At 43.4% G+C, this 18,775-nt stretch overlaps 1 protein-coding gene across 2 annotated transcripts in view; it reads right to left on the bottom strand.

Moving 5' to 3' along the window:
- Positions 1-7,663, bottom strand: part of LOC126992076 (cancer-related nucleoside-triphosphatase homolog) — a 64,912-nt gene extending 57,249 nt beyond the window's left edge. For both annotated transcript variants that reach the window (XM_050850753.1, XM_050850752.1), the window contains exons 1-2: positions 7,606-7,663; positions 2,442-2,604 (exon numbers count right to left, since the gene is read on the bottom strand). In XM_050850753.1, the coding sequence (XP_050706710.1) occupies positions 2,442-2,604; positions 7,606-7,648 (206 nt within the window). In that variant the 5' untranslated portion in view covers positions 7,649-7,663. The remainder of the gene's footprint in view (positions 1-2,441; positions 2,605-7,605) is intronic.
- Positions 7,664-18,775: the final 11,112 nt, after the last annotated feature.

The following is an 18,775-nucleotide window of genomic DNA, read 5'->3' on the forward strand; positions in this document are numbered from 1 at the left end:
GGTCAGTATTCAAATAAAAAAAAAAGAGGTGAAAGAATGTAAATGCCACCAAACTCTTGCATGACAAACCAGGACATACTCACAATCCCTCACATCTACCCCTTTTCTGAGCCCCCAGAGGCCAGCATGAACAGCGCCCCAGGTCTGAGCAGTTTTCTTTTCCAGATGACTATGTTCAAATGTGAGGAATGCAAACCAATGAACAAACACACTATGAGGTAGAAGATAAGGTGACGTAGCAACTGTAATACAAAGGGATAACACTGTCCAAGCAGAGAGGAATGCAAGGGAAAGTAATGCTCTGTCAGTAGAAAATAGCCTCTTAACTGCAGACCCCCTACCAGAAGACATCACCAAAGCTACAGAAATGGAACAAAAAGTGGCTGCTACAATTCAATGAAGAAAAAGGTAAAGTCCTGCACCTTGGGAGGGGATATCCAACATACCAGTACCACATGGGAAACACTCCACTATCAACCACAGAGGCAGAGAAAGGCCTGGGATTATGTTACCAGGCTACCAGTGAAGGCCAAATCCGTGCAAATTGCAGTGAACGGGTTAAATGACTTTAAAATTGGAAGAATCAGCAGAACAATGGAGTTTTTCATGTTAAGCTTCATTGGGTATGTACAGATTTAGGTCCTTTACTGAAGTAGATAACAGTAATCAAGATAAAATAGTCCTGGCGGGATATGCAAGCAATAAGCAGTGCTAGTCTAGACACGGACGCCCTGAGGTGTGTCTGTGGAGGAGCTGAAACATGTTGCAGTAATACCATGGTTTATGAGTGCCTTACTTTACGAGTGTTTTCATTTATCAGCACAAAATATTCACTAGAAATTAAGGATGTACCAATACCGAAATTTTGACCGATACCGATCCCGAGACCCCAATATTTGACCGATACCGATACTGATACCGATACTTGTGCACTGATTTTTTTATATACAACAATTCCAGCAGCTAAATGGCAATATCAAATGTTAAGAAGAAAAAAGACCCACTACTCGTTGTTCCACCATATAAGGGAAGTGTTAACACCCACCCCCATGAGTTTCGACAAGGGGCGAGGGAGGAGGCGCCTCGTGAGGTCTAGTTGACTCAGCTAGGTTAGCTTTATCTTAATTGACATACATTTAGGCAGAAGACTGTGAAGAAATCCCCAGACCCTGGCAGTGTGCCCTGAAGCAGGGCAACTGTCTGACTGACAGGCAGGCAAATGAGGCGAGTGGAGGGGCTCCGCCAATTCCGCGCCGAAGCTAAAAGTACTAAACCTGTATTGTACGCGTCCGCGTTACCAAACGCTATACTGTATACTAAGTATTATATATATTTGTATTCAAAGTAATATGAATCTTATCGTTTAAAGTGATGAAAATTAAATCGTGGAAAATTCCAAACTATGAAGTATCATGATACTAGATAATTACACTTTTCTAATACTTTTTCAACAATTTACAAAATCCAATTTCTGTTGAACAAAATTATGTGTAACAAGTGACAACCGATGTACAAAACTCCTTCAAGTATCGGTAGTATCGGCAGAAAATCAGCCAATACCGATACTCTTAAAATGTGCCGATACCACTGATACTGATACATCGGTACATCCCTACTAAAAATGCCTTGGTTGAAGAGCGATTGCTTGGTGTACGAGCATCCTGTTTGTACAAGTCGAAGGCGTGAGCGATGGTTCCCTTTGTTCACCACAAGCCAAGAGTGCTCAGAGTGGAAAACAGTGCGAATGGGGTCTCAGTCCACGCTGTGCTCCCACAGAGGTAGAACCCACGCGTTTGTGAACACTACGTTTATGGTCTAGTGTGCGATCTTTGTGTTTTCAGCATGACAGTGTGCGTTCATTTCGTTTGCGAGCAAAATTCCGGAACGAATTAAGCTCATAAACCAAGGTATGACTGTATCTTGGAAGGACAAAACTTCTGCAGCATAAACAGAAATGACCTGAGGCCGTATTCTTAAATCCATCAACTCCTCAGTTCACCTGATTGAAAAGCCTCTCGTAGAAGTTGCTGGAGTTTTCGTGGACCGTTTTGTGGTCCCAGTTATAGTTTTACATGACCTCTGCACCATGTACAGGAAAAACACCACCCACGAAAACCCGGTTAATATTCTCTGTGGCCTTGGGAAATGGTCGCAATGGGAACCCGATACAATTAACCCCTTGATTGCGGATTTCCTACAAGAAGACATCACTAAGCTACAGGAACGGAACAAAAAGTGGCTGCTACAATTCAATGAAGAGAAATGTAAAGTCATGCACCTTTGGAGGGGAAATCCAGCATACCAATACCACATGGGAAACACTCCACTATCCACACAGAGGCAGAGAAAGACCTGGGACAATATGTTACCAGGCAACCAGGGAAGGAGAAATTCGTGCCAATCGCAGCGGACGGGTTAAGAATATGGACCCTGCATCTCACCTCTGCCTGGAGAGAACACCGGTGCGGCCACTCAAGGTGACCACATCAAAGCCAACCCTCTTGCCCCCCTGCCGCACCTCCTTGGTATAGAACCCGCTACACGCCACCTCAGCCTCCTGCAGTTGACCCACGACCTTCTGGACCAGCGTTGTCTTGCCCACGCCTGCACAATAGGAGAAACATTGCAAGGAAAAGAGGAACCAGGGAGGGGAAATACAGGAACTAAGGAGACAATAAAATAACACTAACAATAACATTAATAGAGGCCATACAAAACAAAGCTGCAGGATGGGCCAGACGTGTTTACAGACACACCACATCAGTCACTTTGCTTAAACAAGACATACAACTAGACCCATCAGCAACACGAAGACAAATACACAGACAACAAACGGTATATAAAATCACAAACAATTTAGTAGACATAAACAAAGACACTTATTCACACCCGACAACTACACGATCCACTAAAGGCAGCCACAACCTTAAATACCACACTTGCCAGACTAACACAAGTATATTCAAATATTCATTCTTCCCCCGCAGCATCCAAGAGTGGAATTATCTCCCATCTCACAAAGGAAGGACAAAGGAACACAAAAGAAGAACAAACAACAGCAGACCTGCTGGTCCTTACGAGGTTGTTTGTGACAAGCTACACTAACTATCTAATCAAAGGTGGAAGATGAAGGACAGCAAAGGCGAAGGCTCCTCCCCACCCCCCCATCCCTCCAGCCAAAGCTGGCAGGAAAGGAAAAAGAACCATGCTGCATGGAAAAACTGCATGGAATTTATGTAGGAAAGAGGAAAGAACTACCATTACTGCTACCACTAACCGGGCGATAAAAGCGGACAAGGACACCAGTATTCGAAAGAACTTAACGTTATTACGACAATGAGTAATATCTAAGTTGCTGGTTGGATTCAAAACACTTGTCTAATCTATTCTTGAAGGCCGTAACTGTTGTACTATCAACGACATCACAAGGTAGAGAGTTCCAAACATTAACAACTCGATTGAAGAAGAAGTGTTTAGCCTCGTGCGACGAGAATCTTTTACCACTTATCTTCAAATTGTGATTTCTTCTTGTTCTATTTGATCGATCAATTGTAAAGTAATCTTCCACAATAATATCACTGAATCCTTTGAACATTTTAAACACTTCTATTAGATCGTCTCGCATTCTTCGTTTTGATAGGCTGAATAAATTTACTTCTTTAAGCCTTTGTTCATATGACAAATTTCTCACCCTAGGAATCATCTTTGTTACTCTTCGTTGGACCCGTTCCAACTTTTCTATGTCTTTTCTGTAGTAGGGAGACCAAAACTGTACACAGTACTCTAGACGGGGTCGAACCAACGAATTATACCGTTTTAATATTACTTTTTCCGATTTATTATTAAAGACTCGTCCGATGAAGCCAACCAATTTGTTTGCAGTTTTAACTACCTCTGAACAATGCTGACCGGGCTTTAAATCGCTTGATATAGTGATTCCAAGATCCTTTTCTTTACTTACTGCAGAAAGTTGTTGGCCATTCATTACGTACCGACCACGATTGTTATTTTTTCCGATGTGCAACACTTTACATTTCTCAACGTTAAATTTCATTTGCCATTGATTGGCCCAACGTGCAAGTCGATCTATATATGATTGTAAAGCTTCTTCGTCGAGTATCGCAGTTACTTTACTAGCAATTTTTGTGTCATCAGCAAATTTTGATACTTTGCAAGTGAGCCCATCATCGATATCATTAACATAAATTAAGAAGAGCATGGGGCCAAGCACTGATCCTTGAGGTACGCCGCTTTTGACATCGAGCCAGTTAGATGTAACACCGTTTAGAACTACTCTCTGTTTCCGCTCAGAGAGCCAGTCCGCAAGCCAATTGTGAATGTTACCCGAGATACCGTGCGCCAGTAGTTTGCTGAGCAATCGTTGGTGGGGGACCTTATCAAATGCCTTTTGAAAATCCAGATATATGATATCTACTGATCTGCTTTCATCGAACACCTCAAAATTATAGTGAAAACACTCAAGTAAGTTAGTCAAACACGAACGTTTACTACGGAAGCCATGTTGCGAATTATTTATTATATTATTTTCTTCGAAGAATTTCACCATATTGTCGCGAATGATAGTCTCCATTAACTTACAAACAATAGATGTCAGGCTAATTGGTCGATAGTTTCCTGGATGAGATTTGTCCCCCTTTTTGAAAATTGGTGTGACATTTGCAAGTTTCCAATCCGACGGAACTTTTCCAGCTGTTAAAGATTTATTGAATATAATGGAGAGCGGTTTACAAATTTGATGTTTGATTTCTTTTAAGACCCTAGGGTACTTTTGTCTAGACCAGGAGCTTTGCTTACTTTAATCTTTTCAATTGTGCGTAAAATGTCACTTTCTACGATGAGCACGCCACTTAACATCTTTTCGGTCCTTCTAACCTCCGGCGGTTGAGGTGATAAACAATCTTCGTCGGTAAATACGGATGCGAAAAAGTTATTTAGGATTGTAGCCATTTCATTTTCATCGTTCGTGTGGTTACCATTTTCATTTGCAAGCGGTCCGATACCACAAGTGAGTGACTTTTTATTATTTACATAGCTGAAAAATTCTTTAGGATTATATTTACTTGTTTCCGCTATATATTCTTCAAGTTTTTTCTTGCTTCGTTTTATTAATTTCTTGGTTTCGCGGCGAATTCTGTCCAACTCTAGTTTGTCAGCCTCGCTCTGAGATGATATGTACCTACTGTATACGCGTTTTTTAAGAGATAGGCTATTTTGAATTTCGTTATTCCACCATTTGGGTTTCTTCTTAGAAGCTGAACGTCTGTTACGATAGGGTACGCATATGCTTATGGCATTGTTCAATATTGTGGTGAAGGCCCCCCAAGATTTATCAATATCTGTTTCCGCCGTGATTTCAGTACAGTCAGAATTATTTAGAATTGATCGGAGTCTTACGAAATTCGTTCTCTGATAATCAGGCACCTTTTCTTTACTAGGAGTTACTTTACTTTTTTTCATATTGATGCTGAATGTGATTGTTCGGTGATCGCTAGAACTAAAAATTGGACCAACATTTACTTCGTTAACTAGATCAGATGTCGTTGATAAGATAAGGTCAAGTATATTATTTTCCCGAGTCGGTTCTTGAACGTGTTGATGTAAATCACTTTCTAGTAAATTTGTGTACAGGTCGAGCCCTGTATGACAGTTCAACGGTTCACCCCATCTTTTCACTGGCAAGTTAAAGTCCCCAACAATTACTGCCTCGCAACTGCTACTTGTTTCTAATAATAATTCACTTAATGCGTGGTCGATATCAAGAGTCTGCCTTGGCGGTCTGTAGATAAGTCCAATTACTATTTTACGAGATTTATTTTTAATTTCAATGAAGACCGTGTCTACATTGGTTATACTATCTTTTTTCACGGATACTGGATGGAGAGAGTTGTGGATATAAAAGATAACGCCTCCACCCTGTCTGTTCTCTCTTTCATGACTAAAAATGGTATAACCCGGTAATCTATATTCCGCAATGAAATCTCTATTTGAAGTGTCTATCCAAGATTCTGTGACTCCGATGATGTGATAATGATTTGTAGCTGCGAGGACTTCTAAGTCTTCAAATTTGTTACGTAGGCTACGAGCGTTTACATAGCAAGCTTTAATGTGATTCGAGTCGGGAGTTTTGCGGGTTGAGTGCACCCGTACGGTGGAGATGCTGGTTTTCTCGCCTCCGCGTTTTTTGGCTTTCTAAGAGCCACTTGGTAACAGAGCAGCCTCCCGAAACGGGCTGCTCCAACAGTGTTTAAGTGAATGACATCAGGAATGAACAAGTCTGAATCGTAGTACAAATTTTTCCACAAGTTAGAGAACTTGACGTTTTCTTGTGAGCAAAGGGACTGAAGTCTGTTGTTTGTGCTGAAGGCCTTACTGTAAAAGCTAGATTCGGCACCGACACTCGGGAGGATTCCTGAGATTATGATGTTACTGGCATCCGTTTTACGTTTATACTGCTTGATCATGCGGCGGTATTTCTCTAGCAGTTCCTCAGAAAGGGTTGTCTTTACGTCATTTGTCCCCGCGTGAATGACAAAGAGGGTGTTTCGGTATTTCTCGTGACATCATCGCACGCTGCGGTGATGTCGTCCAGTCTGGCACCTGGATAGCAGTAACGTTTTCTGCGGCCGTTTGATGAACGACCACAGAACTCAACCAGCTGGCCACGCACCATGGAGTCCCCAACTAGGCGAGTCTCGAACTCATCCTCCATGGTGTCTGCCAGCACCTGGAACCTATTGAAGGTAGTGGGGGTCAGTAAATCCTTGGTTGCCTGCTTCGGTTTGGCTCCATTCCTTACAGGTTGGAACCCGACATCCTGTGAAGCAGGAAGAGAAGCGTTAAGTGGGGCAGGCTGGAAGTTGTCCTGTGAGGCAGGCTGGGAGTTAGCCTGTGAAGCAGGCTGGGGGTTAGCCTGTGAGGCAGGCTGGGGGTCAGCCTGTGAGGCAGGCTGGCAGTTGTTCTGTGAGGCAGGCTGGGGGTTAGCCTGTGAGGCAGGCTGGGGGTTAGCCTGTGAGACAGGCTGGGGGTTAGCCTGTGAGGCAGGCTGGGGGTTATCCTGTAAGGCAGGCTGGGAGTCAACCTGTGAGGCAGGTAACACGTCTCATGTTGTTAATAGTCCCACTCTTGACACATTTAGGAATAGGATCATCAATCATTATCTCCCTAATCCTGGCCCTTCACCATGTCCCAATACCTTTCCTCATCCTAACCCTTATCCTAATCCTGTCCAGGACCCTTGAATCCCCTGCACAACCCCCGCATATCATGCCACCCGAGAGTGGCCCTCTGCGGGGGCCCTAGAAATTAAATTAAATGAATGACAGTGTGACACTCTGAGAAAGTGTCAGGCAACTTTGAGAGAGAGAGAGAGAGAGAGAGAGAGAGAGAGAGAGAGAGAGAGAGAGAGAGAGAGAGAGAGAGAGAGAGAGAGAGAGAGAGACCCATAATGTGCAGAGAGAGAGAGAGAAAGAGAGAGAGAGAGAGAGAGAGAGAGAGAGAGAGAAACTACCTGACCCCATAATATTGCAGAGATAGAGAGAGAGAGGGATCAATAAACGCGACAGTCGCCTTAGCTCCTGCCCTCACCTGGCGGCCCAGTCACTGCCACGTGTCTGCAGGCGGAGGCCATGGCAAGACACTCGATGTCAGTGTGGGGAGCAGCGGGAAGGTGTGCAGGGCCCCGTTGCTGTGCTATCAAAGTCTTGGTCCTGGACCTGGCCGGTGTTTACATTCTGTCTTGGTCCTGTTCTTTGTTTGCGTCTCTCTCTCTCTCTCTCTCTCTCTCTCTCTCTCTCTCTCTCTCTCTCTCTCACCCACACGCCCGGGCGTATCTCAAAATGTAAGTTATTATGGATGTGATATATGGTGCGCAGGGCAGCCGTACAGGTGCATAACACGCATATTTGTTGGCTGTTGGGGGGACGGGGGAGCCGGGTGTGCAGGGGAGGGAAGCGAATCACGTGTAATTGTTAAGTGTTGGTGTGTTAATTGTGGTGACAAGTGATTGTGTATTTGTTTTCTGAATGAGTCTATTGTATTGCAGTCTAAAAAGTGAGTCCCTTTCTAAAATCTATTTTGAAGGAGCAGGTGAAAGCACCTTGATATTGAGGAGCATGTGAAAGCACCTTGATATTGAGGAGCAGGTGAAAGCACCTCGATATAGAGGAGCAGGTGAAAGCACCTTGATATTGAGGAGCAGGTGAAAGTACCTTGATATTGAGGAGCAGTTGAAAGCACCTTGATACTGAGGAGCAGGTGAAAGCACCTTGATATTGAGGAGCAGGTGAAAGCACCTTGATATTGAGGAGCAGGTGAAAGCACCTCGATATTGAGGAGCAGATGAAAGCACCTCGATATTAAGGAGCAGATGAAAGCATATCGATAATGAGGAGCAGATGAAAGCATATCGATATTGAGGAGCAGATGATAGCACCTCGATATTGATGAGCAGATGAAAGCACATCGATAATGAGGAGCAGATGAAACCATATGACACCCTGCTGGATGCTGATGGGGTGGTGGGGAAGGGCGAAAAGGAGGCCACTGGCAGGAGGCGTCAGACTCTCATCATCACAATCCACTTGGTGAAGAGAGAGAAGGTCCACAAGCCAGTGGATGATACAACAGTCGCACAAAAAGACTGCACGCAATTGGAGAGCCATGGCAAGAGGGTTCAAACTCTCGTAATTACTCTGCACATGGTCAAGAGAGAGAAAATAAAGGAGGTATACGATGAGCTACCCTCCGGGCACCAAGGCACGGCTGGGGACGCTCCTTCCAGAAGGAGCAAGGCCGTTACCGGCCCACCGGAAAAGATACCCCTTATCAGCAGCTTCAAACAGCGGGATGCATCTCAAACTCCGGTCAAGAAAACTATCAGGTTCAACTTCCAAAACCTGAACACTTTCGTCAAAATTCGTGAGCTGTACTGTGCCTACGACTACTGCAAGTATGGCTTCCCTCTCTCCAGCATTCGTCCTGAGCTGAAAAGCCTAAAGGAGAGAGCAGTGGAGCCACAGGAAGAGCCACCAAAGGAAGCAGTAAACAAACTGCCAGAGGCTCAGAAAACAGTAACAGAGGAAGCAACAGATTCAGCCAACAAAATCAATGAGCCACAACACCTCACAGGGATCCTCAAGAAAGGAAAGACGGCCAGCACCGCTCATAAATGTGTGTGCTTTAACTTCCAGAACCTGAACACTGTCGTCAAGGAACTGTATTGTGGCTACGACTACTTCAGGTATGGCTTCCTTCTCTCCAGCATTCGTCCTGAGCTGGAAAGGCGAAAGGAGAGAACAGTGGAGCCACAGAATGGGTCAGCAAAGGACGCGGTAAAGAAACACAACACACGACACCAGCAAACAGTTGGAACAGCTCGCTGTGTACAAATGAATACCACTACTGAAGGGAAGTCTCCTAAAGGTATCCTGAAGAAAGAAAAAATGCCACGGTCCACCTGTCCAGGACATGTGTGCTTCAACCTTGGTAACCTCCGCGCCCCCGTTAAGGAACGTGAGGTGTACCGTGGCCACGACACCTTCAGATACGCCGCGCCGTTCCAAGTCACTCAGCCTCCCAACTTTACCTCGAGGCCTCACCAGCAGCCCGTTAGATCCGCCTCTAACTCGCTGCGTGGCGCACCTCGGCACCTCGAGAGGCCGACACAGCGGAGGAACGACTCCTTCCAGCAAAACAGTGGCTGGTATGCTGCACACAACTACACCAACAGCCGCCACTCGCAGCACCGCTAGCACAACGCCAGCAGCCACGTCCCGCCCAGATACGAAACAAGGCATTTCTACGAGGGACAGACACATCGGGGCACCAACTCCCGCAGCTGAAGTCGTGCCAAGAGAGGCGCAAAGCCGAGTGGTGGCGAGTTTCTGTGAGCACCGGGCGAGTACACAGCGTCGTGATCAAACTCAAATGTTCAGCGACGTACAGGTGACGTACATTCCGGGTGCATTTCTCAACACCCGCTGAACAGTAACTGTCGCTGACTGGTGATAACAGAGACTGAGGAGTGCCAAGAAGCACCACAATCACACTGAGAGGAACGGCTCGCCAGCTGACTAAAATCACCATGCAGAGGAACGCATCCCATGGAACGGTGCCACTTCTTCGGAACAAATTGTTCAAGAGTGTCGCATCTGTGGGGAGTGTTTGGACGCATGTGTGTGCTTACATTTCTTATCTTATATTTCATATGAAAAAATAGAAAATATTGTCTTACAAAAAACCTTAGGCAGGGATAGCGGGGTCGTGTTGCACCTCAGAACAAGAAACGTTATGTAAGGAGTTGTCTCAACGACCACCTGTTTTGAAACTATACTTAAATGAAAGGTATTAGAATGCTCTTGCCATTATGCTTCAGCTCAGTATGATGACCTGAGTTTTATTTTGTCTCTCATTCTCTGCGGAATGAGTATAGCTTCCAGGTCTGAGACGCGTGCCCAGAGCGTGACGGAGGTGAGATCGGGATGGAGCCACACATTCCGCGTTATTCATTTATCATGTAAAAATTCCCTGGTTCAGTCACGCTTGTTCGCGTGCTATCAACGATTGAGGCAGCTCACAGAAGGTGCAGGAGCCCTAGAACTTTTGCTAATAATGGTCTTCACATTTATGCCAAGAATCGTGCCAAATCTGTTCTCCGACTTGCCAATAACTCCTTCATCTATAGATCAAACTTTCAAAATTTTTAAAACAAAATTTTGTCAATCCACCTGAAAATCGCTCCCACAAAACTCTCTCTCTCTCTCTCTCTCTCTCTCTCTCTCTCTCTCTCTCTCTCTCTCTCTCTCTCTCTCTCTGACGTGGAGTTCCTAAACGCATGGGACAATTTCTATGGACAAAATGAACTTTTCCACAGGGACGGATTGCACCTTTCTCCCATCGGGGCAGCCAGACTCAGGCTCCTCAACGAAGCAGTGCGTCATCCGAACAAAAAACGAATCACGGCCACGTCCCTCCACCCCGCCCGTGTAAATAGACGCCGTGCATCACAACAAACCCGTAACCGTGATCCCGCAAGTACCACCACCTCTATTACCAAGCCTCTAGATAACTTAAAATCCTTAGTTTCAATGCGCGTAGCCTAAGAAACAAATTTGATGAACTGAGATGTCTTGCTTTAACAGAAAATTTTGACATAATTGCTATAACCGAAACATTTATCGACACCACAAATATTGATTTAAGTTCCGAATACAACATAGATGGCTACAGACTCTTCAACAAAGATCGTGTAAACCGTAGAGGCGGTGGCGTCGCCCTTTATGTCAAAAGCTATTTGCAACCCACTGACAAAACACCGGGAAACAGTAACGTTGAACATTTGTGCGTGCGAGTAAACATTGCAAAAGTCAACTTAAATATATCTGTCACCTACAGACCTCCCGGGCAATCACTCGATGACGACCTTGAAATGTACAGCGTCTTAAGGCAGTCACTTAATAACAGCGACTCACTGATATTAGGAGACTTTAACCTCCCCCATATCGACTGGGCGACACTGTCAGGTACAGAAGGCGAGTCACATAGAATGATCGAATTTCTAGAAGAAAATTATCTAAGCCAAATGGTTTCTGAGCCAACTCGACAAAATAATATACTCGACCTTGTTATAACGACCCAAGATAACCTAGTCAGTAGTGTCACGGTAGAAGAACACCTCGGTTCTTGCGATCATAAATTAGTGCGCGTCGACATTAAAGCTCAATCATCAGTGACTGAAAATAAAGTAAAGGTGCCCAATTTCAAAAGAGCTAGCTTCATAGAAATCCGACAAAAACTAACAGAAATACAACTATCAGATGACGGCAACGTAGAGGAAGCCTGGCTAAGCCTTAAAAATCACTTACTCACTCAGCAGAACACATTCGTCCCCTTGTGCGAGAAGCGAATTAACACTAATAAAAGCCCACCGTGGTTTAATAGCGAAATTAAACAATCAGTCAATGAGAGAAAATTGTTTTACAGGTTAAGAAAAGAACAAAGCACGCCCGAAAACATTAGACTTTATAATGATGCCAGGCGACGAGTAAAAGACTAGTAGGTCAGGCAAAGCGTAGATACGAAGAAAATATTGCAGCCAACTGTAAAATAATCCGAAATCTTTCTTCAGTTACATAAACAACAGAAAGGCGATCAAAAGTGGTATTGGACCTTTAACAAACAGCGACGGTGCACTAGTGACTGACAGCCAACACATTGCAAACCTCTTAAACAATTACTTTTCCTCGGTGTTTAATACTAACAGTCTTCCTCTCGCACCAACACCAGTACTATTGTAAATCTCGAGCATGCATTGCCTAATTTTGAAATAACAACCGATGAAGTCCTTAAAGTTCTCCATTCACTTAAAACAAATAAAAGTCCTGGACCTGACAAAGTATATCCAACTCTGCTGAAAGAAACAAAGAGCGAAATACTCTCCTCCTCACAACCGTATTCAATATGTCCTTGCGACAAGGCATCGTCCTTCAGATTGGAAAAAGGCTAACGTGACACCGATTTTCAAGAAAGGAGACAAAAAAGTACCAGGTAATTACAGGCCCATTAGTCTAACTTCGGTTGTAGGTAAGCTACTTGAGGGCATAATTAGAGACAAAATTGTGAATTACCTTGAAAGCCACTCATTGATTGGGGACTCACAACATGGCTTCCGAACAAAAGATCCTGCCTATCAAACCTATTAACCTTTTATAACGACTTCTTCACTGTTTATGACGTAACCAAATCACTGGACGTAGTCTATCTTGATTTCCAGAAAGCGTTTGATAAAGTCCCGCATCATAAATTACTTTACAAATTAAAGCAAATAGGTATTGACGGTCAAGTAAACCAATGGATCGCGAATTGGTTGAGCAACAGACAACAAAGAGTAGTGATTGACGGATTTAACTCAGAGTGGGCGCCTGTCACTAGTGGCGTCCCTCAGGGCTCGGTCCTTGGCCCAGTGCTCTTCATTATTTACATCAACGACGTGGATGTTGGACTCAATAACCGCATTAGTAAATTTGCAGACGACACAAAGATTGGCAACTCGGTTCTCACTGACGAAGACAGGAAAAGCATACAAGAGGATTTGCACAAAATTTCAGCTTGGTCGGATAGATGGGAGATGCCCTTTAACGTAGACAAGTGCCAGGTCCTTCAAGTTGGAACGAGGAATAAGAAGTTCGAATACGAAATGCGCGGCGTTAAACTCAAAAGCGTTCAATGCGTCAAAGACTTTGGGGTCAAAATCGCGTCAAACCTCAAATTCTCACAGCAATGCATCGATGCAGCAAATAAAGCGAACAGAATGTTGGGCTTCATTAAAAGAAACTTTGTATTCAAGAATAAAGATGTAATACTCCCGCTCTACAACAGTTTAGTCAGACCCCACTTGGAATATGCGGTACAGCTTTGGTCTCCCCACCATGCAAAGGATATTGCTAAACTAGAAGGTGTTCAGCGTCGGGCAACGAAAATGATCCCTTCCTTGCGCAACAAATCCTACGAAGAAAGGTTTTCTACCCTTAACATGTTCTCTCTTGAGAAACGTCGCCTCCGAGGAAAACCGATCGAATGTTTTAAAATACTTAATGGTTTCACGAATGTAGACAGATCAACATTGTTTATGATCGATGACACTTTGCGCACGAGGAACAATGGCGTAAAACTCAGATGTAGACAAGTAAATTCAGACTGCACCAAATTTTTCTTCACCAACGTTGTAGTGCGAGAATGGAATAAGCTTCCACCGTCAGTGGTCCAGTGTAACACGATTGACTCCTTCAAAAATAAGCTCGACCGTCACTTCCTTCAACTTAATATCAACTAGAGTAGAAATGCAACGTTTTGGAGTCTTCTGATTAATGTAAAATCACTTAGGTTTAAGGACAGACCACCAAGTCTGGACCATGGGGTCTGTGTGGTCTGATTTTCTATGTAAATCTATGTAAATCTCTCTCTCTCTCTCTCTCTCTCTCTCTCTCTCTCTCTCTCTCTCTCTCTCTCTCTCTCTCTCTCTCTCTCTCTCTCTCTCTCTCTCTCTCTCTCTCTCTCTCTCTCTCTCTCTCTCTCTCTCTCTCTCTCTCTCTCTCTCTCTCTCTCTCTCTCTCTCTCTCTCTCTCTCTCTCTCTCTCATCAAGTGATGATGTCAACACACCAGTCTGGCCGTTCTATTTCTTCACTGACTGGATTTAATCAAAGTCGAACAAAATCAAATGAAAGAATAATAAAAAAATACGTCCACATAGTACACACTTATGTATCTTCGACCTTTTTATGTTGAAAAGACAGATGAACTTGACGAATTATACGGGAAATGGAACATAAGAACATAAGAACATAAGAACGTAAGGAGTCTACAAGAGGCCGTTGGCCTATACAAGGCAGCTCCTGTACACTCAACCCCACCTTACCTCACTATCCATGAATTTATCCAACCTCTTCTTGAATGTATCTACGGTATTGGCACCCACAACATGGCTCCCAAGCCTGTTCCATTCGTCCACCACTCTATTGGTGAACCAATTCTTGCCTATGTCTTTGTTGAATCTGAATTTGTCTAGCTTAAAACCATTGCTACGCGTCCTACCTGGCTCTTTACTATCAAAATCTTATTGACATCCCCTCTATTAAAGCCCTTCATCCATTTGTAGACTTCGATCAAGTCTCCTAGCAACCTTCGCCTTTCTAGAAAGTGTAGATTTAAATGCTTAAGCCTGTCTTCATAAGGCAAGTTTCTCACCCCCTGAATCATCTTTGTCATCCTCCTCTGTACAGATTCTAACATCTTGATATCCATTCTATAGTGGGGGACCAGAACTGAACTGCATAATCGAGATGAGGTCTAACTAATACTAAGTAAAGTTTGAGGATGACTTCAGCGCTCCTATTGCTTACGCTCCTTGAGATGAAACCAAGTACTCTGATGGCCCGATTTTTAGCCTGAATGCATTGAGCCCTAGGACGGAGGTCATCGCTCACTAGGACTCCCAAAGGTGCGGTCACACTAGCTACTGATATCGCTGGATCCAGCGGTACGGCTTGATCGGCCAGCCATTTGCGCTGCACAAGCTAATGATATCGGCTGCTTTGATCTATCGATACGGACCGTTTTCACTGGCCTTACTGCTGGAGGCAGCGGTAGCCGAATGGAAGGAAATAAGGAACTATCGTTTATTCAGCATACATGCAATCAAAAAATATTCCATTTCTTTTTTGGGGAGGGACTTTTAATGCGTAATATAAAAGCTAAACGACAATACAAGAAAATTTCCATATGTATTTTTTTTCTTTAATGGAAATATAATATTCATTTCTTATTTGACCTCGGTGACTTTCTAACGGGTCACCTGTACAGCAAGAGCAAGAGCAAGAGCGAACACACTTGCCAGCCATGGTCTTATCCACTTTCGTTTCACTTTTCTTTTCTTCTTTAAGTCCTCACTGGCTACAAAACAAGTGGCAAGAGTAATTGTGGACAGAGCGAATCCAAGAAGTGGTTCCTCCATAGCGGCTAGTGTTGTTATGATATGATCCGCTAGCTAGCTAGCTAGCGGACTTTGCATGTGGTGTGACCAGACTGCCGCGCGTATCGCTGGCAAGCCAGCGAAAACAAAAGCCAGGCTTGCGTTAACAATAGCAAGTGTGACCGTAGCTTAAGTCTCTCTCACGCCCGGACCTGTTTAGAGGAGTGTCATTTAAGGAGTAATTGTGTGAGGAGTTATTCCTACCTACACTCAAAATGCTACACTTCCCGACATTGAATTCCATCTGCCACTTCCCCGCCCAATCATATAGTCTGTCAAGCCTATCCTGGAGAACCCTAGCGGCCCTGTCTGATTGGATTACTCTACCGATCTTGGTATCATCTGCGAACTTACTGACATCACTACTAATTCCTGTGTCCAAGTCATTGATGAAAATAATAAAAGGCAGAGGACCCAGCACCGACCCTTGTGGGACGCAACTCGTGACACTGCCCCATCCAAATCACACACGCGGCTCTGCTGTGTGATTGGCTGTCAGGCCACGAGAAGGGCGGGGCGGAGGTGAGCTGTGCAAAAATGTGACACAGAACGGGAATACGCGATCACACACACACACACACACACACACACACACACACACACACACACACAATGGAAGAATAGTCAGTGAAACATGGTACATCAAACCCGCAGATTCAAATTCAAAATAGGCATACCTACCAACAACATTATAACGAACACCGCCGCTACCACCACTACTAATCACCCACCACTTGGATAACTACCATTAATACCATCATGGCAGGCACTTCAACCGCCAGAACTACCATACAGCCGCCCCCCACCAGTCCATCACCACCACTACTGCAAAAGAGGAAGAGAATAGGAGGAAAATGATAAAAGGGGAACCCAAATATCGAAGGAAAGTTTTTGAGTAGAAAAAAAGAAGAGAAGGAGAAATATGGAAATAATAAGTATGAGTAAATGAGAGTTTTGAAGGAATAAGAGGAAGAAAAGAAGGAAAAGTAGAGGAACGGAGAAGAAAAGTAAAGGAAAAAAATATTAGATGAGGTGAAAACAAAATATGCAAACACGAAACAAGAAGATGAACAAGAAAACGGGAGAAGGAAGCGGAAGAAAAAATGTCAAAGAATTAGAACTCAAAGAACGTGAGGATACAAAAAGGAGAGTTAAGAGAAAGGCAATGGAAGAATTAAAGCAAGGCAGAGTAGGGAGAAGGGATAAGAGGCGAAATAAGACTTAGAATTTGAAAAAGTAAGAGGATATGAAAAGAAATAGAAAAAGTTGGAAGAAAACAATAAAAAGGAGAAACTAAACACGGATGGGAAAGAAGAGAAACAAAAGAGAGTATTTAAATGGGTAGAAATTGGGAAGATTAATATTATGAGAATGTAAAAACGCAGAAAAGCAAAACGAGGAAGTACTAGTAAAAACAAAAATAACATACAAAATTGAAATAGGAGGAAGGAGGAAGATGAAAGGCAAGAACAATAAAATGGAAAGACAAAAAAGACAAAACAGACGATACAAACAGAAAAGAAAAAGGAAAAAAAAATATACGAATAAGGCTGAAAAAACGAAATAAAAGGAAGGATAAGTAAAAACACGGTTGGGGAGGAAGAGTAAGAGGAAGAGATGAAAGGAAAAAAAACAAAATGGATGACAAAATTTAGATTGAGTTAATGAGGAAGTAAAAGAGGGTTTGGAGAATGGCCGCGCGGGAGAAAAGATGTGAGCCAAATTAAGAATGAGAGGGTAGGCAGGAAAAAAAAAAAGATTAGAAGCAAAATTTGGAGTAAGATAATGGGAAGCAGAAGAGCGTGACGACTGGAAGGAAGTAGAAGAGGAAGAGGAAGAGGAAAAGGAAGTGATTGAAAGAGGAGAAGAAAGAGGAGATTGAGAAGATTGACGTGCGATAAAAAAATGTGTAAAGGCAACATAAAAAAAAATGAAAGGGATGAAAAAAAAGATTCAAAGCAAAATTTGGAGTACGATAATGAGAAGGAAGAGCGTGAGGTCTGGAAGAAAGTAGAAGAGGAAGAGGAAGTGATTGACAGATGAGGAGAAAGAGGAGATTGAGATGGAAGAAAAAAAAGATATGAGATAAAAAGCAAAGTTGGAGTAGGATAATGAGGAAGAAGAAGAGGAGAGTTAGGATTAGAAGGAAGTAGAAGAGGAAAAGGAAGTGATTGAAAGAGATTGAAAAGGTTGACGTGGGAGAGAAAAAGTGTTAAAGGAAAATAAAAAAAAGAAATGAAAGGAAGAAAAAAAGAACAAGATTAAAAGGAAAATTTGGAGTAGGGTAATGAAGAAGTAGAACAGAGTGAGGACTGGAAAAAAAGTAGAAGAGGAAAAGGAAGAAGGAAAAAGGAGAATCAAAAAAGGAAAATCAATGGGAAACAGTTTAATTTGAGCAGAATGTATTGCAAAGACCGTCAGAAAAAAAATGAAAAAAAACATAATAAAAAAGGAAAGAGGAAAAAAGGGAAAAATTGGAGAAAAAAAAACGATGAATAGAAAAGAGTGGAAGATGAAAAATGAAAAAAAACAGATGAAAACGTAGAATTAAAACTGGGAGAGAATGATCATAAGCATGAGTAAATTAGAAGATGGGTGAGCGGAATAAAAGCAGACTAGACAAAAAAAAGATGAGAGAGAGAGAGAGAGAGAGTCAGCAGGTGGCAGTAAGAGGTGGTGTTAAGTGTGTGTGTGTGTGTGTGTGTGTGTGTGTGTGTGTGTGTGTGTGTGTGTGTGTGTGTGTGTGTGTGTATTTGTAGTTCAATGCTAACAAGAGACAAATCAATCACCAAGGCTCCTGGAGGGCAAGGCGGGACGATCCAGTAGTTAACAAAGCCTCACGCCGCTGAACGCGTCATCTGTGAAAATTCAGAAGAAAAAAACTACCCGAGAAATCGTATTGTTGCAGCAGCTAAATATTTGTAACTGTAAATATTTTGTACGCCTCCCTTCATTGCCAATAATCAATATAAGGGAAACATATTTGTGTGACATGTTATTATTCTTGTAAGATTAATAATACGAAGTTCTTGGTGGGCTTGTGGCAAGAATTTTCGGCCGAGTAGTTCATTGGGTAAGGTGGGCACGATGCGGCCAGTCCCAGCTCACAGCGGCTTCTCGGTGATACGAGATGTGTGTTGCGGCGCCGGCAGGTTTAGGTGAAGGTGAGGGGATGAATTATGAGGGTTGGTGTGAGTAGAAGGAGCTAGGAGCATGAGGGCGTGGGTGCG

The sequence above is a fragment of the Eriocheir sinensis genome, unplaced genomic scaffold, assembly GCF_024679095.1.
Source record: "Eriocheir sinensis breed Jianghai 21 unplaced genomic scaffold, ASM2467909v1 Scaffold396, whole genome shotgun sequence".
In the NCBI taxonomy this organism is placed as follows: Eukaryota; Metazoa; Arthropoda; class Malacostraca; order Decapoda; family Varunidae; genus Eriocheir; species Eriocheir sinensis.